Source organism: Terrapene carolina, unplaced genomic scaffold (genome assembly GCF_002925995.2).
Source record: "Terrapene carolina triunguis isolate 2854851 unplaced genomic scaffold, T_m_triunguis-2.0 Scaffold45626, whole genome shotgun sequence".
NCBI lineage: Eukaryota > Metazoa > Chordata > Testudines > Emydidae > Terrapene > Terrapene triunguis.
Genome location: NW_020709977.1, coordinates 5 through 4510, shown reverse-complemented (window position 1 = coordinate 4510; position 4506 = coordinate 5). Strand labels below are relative to the sequence as shown.

Here is a 4506-nt window from a genome sequence, read left to right as displayed (position 1 = left end):
ACTTAGCTGCAGTGACTGACCATTTTTAATCAGAGTGGTTGTATTTGGTCACTTACTCTCCAGCTGCCGTTAGTAATCTGACTCTTTAACACCAGCATGATGGTTTCCCTGCCTCTAGTCCAGGCCTCCCAGCAGCATCCATCAAAGGGAAGAGTAGGTGACTGTCTAGCTGATTTGCAGCAGCTGGTAAAAGTTTTAGGCTACTTCATTCCAAAAAAAGATGTGAGCCCTTCCCCTCCCCCGGCCCTGAGCCCAGGAGGCACCTTTTTGGAGGAGTGCTTTCTGCATAACTACACTTCGCATGAAGGCAGCAGGGTGCTGGGCACCTTTGCTGCTGAGAAATGCGACAGGGTTGAAGAGGCCGGGGAATCGCACTTACAGCACAGCAGATGGGGCGGAAGGACATCAGGCGCTCGGTGTGGTAGGCGTTGCTCCCACTCCAGGCATCCCACCGTGGGTATTCTCCCCTTTCCAAGATAAACTGCTGCCCGCAGAAGCTGGTGTGCTCATAACCGATCCAGCTGCAACGACAGAGCAGAGCTCCATAGCTCCTCCTGGGGCAGCTCTGGGCCTGGAGTCCGGGCCCCAGACACGCAGGGGGGGAAGCAGGCAGGCCTGCCCTGGCTGGCTCCACCATCGTCTGTGTCACTCGGAGAAGGGCCCAGAAAATCCCCGTGGGCTCCCTCGCTGCCAGAAGAGAGAGGAGACCAGGCGTGGCCCCAGCCGCCTCCAGCTGTGCTGTCAGGTCTGGCTGGCTGCAAGCTGTTGCTTCTCCGGGGCGGGCTGCCCGAGGGGAATGGAGCGCGCATGGCACCCGGGGCTGCTAGCTGTGCCCAGGGTCAGGACAGGCCCTGCTCTGATAGTCACCTGAGCTGGAGGCCGTATGGCACCGAGCTGCGTGCGTTCGTGCCAAGGGCCCGCACGGCTGTGCCAGGCCTGCCCTGTGTAAGTGACAGCAGGTTGGGCCAGGGATTGGCCAGGCTCACTACACATGCCTGGGTGTCTTCATCACGCGGGCTGCAGCGTTCGCCAAGCAGGGGGAGGCTCCAGGGAATGGACTCCCCAGCTGGAGCCCCCACGTCCCCTGGGTTACAAGTGCCCTGCACCGGCTCTGACAGCTCCACCCTCCTTCGCTGGGCTGAAAGGGAGATTTTCTTCAGCTGGTTTTTACTGTGGCAATATGGGGACTGTCCCATGCTGCTGCTCCCAGATGTTTCGGGAGGAGTCCCGAGGGTCTTTGCTGCCTATGGTGAACCCTGCACCAAAGGGCTGGGGGAGGTTTGATCTTCCCAAGAGGCGCCAGCAGTCTCTAGGCCTGGGAGTTATGGGCGACTAACACACAAGATGTTGGCTCCGCTCCTCAGTTGCTCGGGTTTCGGTCTCTTGCAACGCTGTCATTGGGCTAGTTCCCCAGAGGCAGCGGCGGGCTGAATTCCTAATGTCCGAAACGCCACCCCCTGCCCCGGTTCTCCCAACCACTCGCGCCTGCCTCTCTCCTCCACCACCACAGCAACAAGGCATCAGCCCCGGTCTGAGAGACGCTTCCCCGGTCGCCTCTCGTGCCCACAGCAGCGGGCGAGTCTCTGTGAGGCCAGTACCCACGCTGCCCACCGGAGGGCCTGCAAAGCGGCCGGGAGACGGCCTGGATGTGACATGGGATGGCTGCTTCTGCCCAAATCTGTTCTGCGGTTAGAGGTGGGATGAATTTCTCTTCCTTTCTGCGCCTTCAGGAGCGAGAATCTGAGCCTCTAAACCCCCCAACCCCGGCCGCATCCCTGCACCTGTCTGCCTAGGAGAGCGAGTGACTCGGGTGGCAGGTGGGATGGGGCAGAGATGCCCCTTGGTGCATTGTCCGCTTGTGCCGGCGCTGGGCCGCCCGCAGTCCCCTCCTGTCCTGTGTATTAGAATCTCTAGCGGGGCTTCCCTACTTCAGCTGGATATAACTTTTGGAGGCGGGTTGTTGGGCACAGGGAGGGTGTGAGGGAAAACAAGCTCGCCCGAGCATGCAGTGGGGTTTGAGGGCTGAGTGGCACGAGCTGGGGCTCTCGGGGTTAGCTCACGCCGATGGGGAATGGGATTACGCTGAATCACACTAACCCACACTCCAGCCCGTGACTTGGTGTGTGGTAGGTGACTATAGAGTGCAGGCCCTGGCTGCAGCTTCAGAGCCGCTCTCAAACTGAAGTAATGGGCTTAACCCCCATCTCAGCAAGGGGTGTGTGACTTTCCCATGTAGACAAGCCCTGCGAATGGCGAACGCTGGCACAGAGACTGGCAAGGGTTTCCCAGCAGGCTGGCACCTGTGGCTAGGATTCGCTCTGGATGCTGGTGGGTGGGTGGGGATCTGCTGCCTGTGCATGAAGGACTTAAGGCTTCCAACACAGAGACAGGCTCAACTGTCCCAAATCTGCCCCCGTTCCTCCCTGCCCCTCGCCAGCCCCCTCCTCCTGCAACAAGCCTGCCACGGTGGCTGCAGTCCCTGCTGCTCACTTTAATTACCTACGTTTTCGTGTTGGTGCCATCCGCGCTCTGCTCCCTCCCCCTTGGGTGCAGTCGTGCGCTGCAGGACCCGAAATGGGACACTAGCTTTCCCCCCGCTGGGTAAGCGGAGCCCAGGAGCCACCTGGCTAGTAGCCCTTGTGTTTTAGCTTCTCCTGAGGTGAGATGACAGCCCGGCCGTGCTCCGTCCTCACCCGCCAGCCAGTTCCCCAAAGCCGCGCAGGAGGAGCCGCCCAGAGCTTGGTACTTACGCGCCACTTTCCACCTTCAGGGAGCGGATGTTCTCGAAGCCGCACTCGATGATGGTGGGGCAGGCCGAGGTGAACTCCATCTTCTTTCCCTGGAAGTTTTCCTGGTCGTAGGCTGTGATCTGAAAGGAAGAGTCGTCCCCCCCGCGTGTCACTGAATCGGGGGAGGGGGGGTGGTGCATGTTAACAGTCCTGCTGAACTGGGTGCTCATTGAACAAGAATTAAGGTTAATGCCCCAGCTACAGCTGGACACTGCGTGGGCTGCATCTGCGCCCCACAGTGCTGACCCCCAGTGCCCCGTTATTCCAGCTATGGAGCTCTATCACCTAGCTGGGACTTGTAGCACTCAGGTGCAAGGGAGGTCAGGCCAGCCTTGGCCACATGGACGTGTTCTTTCTCACCTCCCCTACGGCGCACTCTCCTGGCTCTGGCGACGAGCTCCGGCCTCAGCTGGGGCATCCCCGGGAGGGGTATGGAAGCGACCGCAGCCCCGCTGAGTGCACGGAGCCGTGCTGATGCCAGGCAGGCTGCCGAGTCGACAGCCCTAGGGCTGTACTTAGAACTCACGCTAGTTCTACTCCAAAGTCTCCCGTGCAAAGAGGGTTAGGTGGAGAAAGGAAGAGCAGGAACTTTCCCGGTGCCCTGGGCTGGTGCACAGGATCATCACCTCCCCCCAGCAGCATCTGTGGCACCAGCTTCTTTGTCTACCCCCTAGATTTACACACCTGCTTCTCTTGTTCCTTCTCACACTCCCGCCTAGCAGGCCAGAACTGCTCCCAGCACCACAGCTGCTCCCTGGCAAATACGCTAGTAAACCCCTTCGGTGGCAGCTCCGTTGGACCTCAGCCGGCTTTGCTCCAGCCACGCTTACTCCCCCCCCCCTTCGCACCTCCACCGTCGGGCTGCTGCGCTTGACGGGCACAGGCCTTCCCGGCAAGCGCTTGCCGAAGCTGGGCCAGTGAGCATTCACGCCAGCAGTGCGCGGCCACTCCTTACCCAGGGCAGGGAACTCCTGACTTCTGTACCAACAGACCGGGGTGCTCGGCGTGGTCCAGCAGGTCAGCACTGGGCTGAGGAGACCTGGGCTTTGCCACAGGGGTCACCTTGGCCAAGTCACTTTTGTCCTTTCCCCTCCCCTCCCTGTTGGTCACATCTAATGTGTGTGCAGTGCCCAGCGCACACCCAGCGGGGGCCTTGAGCCCCTACGTGATACAATTTATAACCTGCAGTACAGCTGGGACGTACCTTCCACGGGCCCATGGGGCCAGGCAGAGGGTTTGTCTGAGCCATCTTCGCTGCGGGGCCGGTGCCTGAAAAGGAGGGAAAAGCACCACTCGCATCACAATGACACTGGCACAGAGCCAAGCAGGCTACTTTGAAAAAGCTTTTTGGCAGGCGCTTGCTAGCGCCCACCATCCTGTCATTCATTGGGTCACCCCTCCATTCACTGCGGCCCCATGTGCTCCCCGTTGTCCCCTGCAGAGGGCGGTGTGGGACAGCGCTGTTCTCAGTGGCCACCACTGGGCATGCCTGACATGAATTGAGTGAAAGAGAACGCGCCTGGCAGCAGGCCGGGACCGAGACTAGTCCAGGGCAGCTGCACCCTTGTGAGGCAACTGGGGACAGGTAGAGACACACCCCACCATGGCTTGGTACAGGTCTACACCCCCACACCCACACCCGCCCCACCATGGCTTGGCACAGGTACAGATCTACACACAGACACCCCACCATGGGTTGGGACAGGTCTACACACAG

The 4506-nt window shown here is 60.4% G+C and overlaps 1 protein-coding gene across 1 annotated transcript; it reads right to left on the bottom strand.

Annotated features, from left to right (window-relative positions):
* Positions 1–379: 379 nt before the first annotated feature.
* On the bottom strand, positions 380–4054 carry LOC113405612 (beta-crystallin A3; the record flags this gene model as incomplete). The annotated part of the gene is made up of 3 exons (XM_026646835.1): positions 3994–4054; positions 2751–2869; positions 380–521 (listed from the first exon to the last, which is right to left on the bottom strand). Coding segments are annotated over exons 1-3 (306 nt in total), but the record flags the coding sequence as incomplete, so codon positions are not given.
* Positions 4055–4506: the final 452 nt, after the last annotated feature.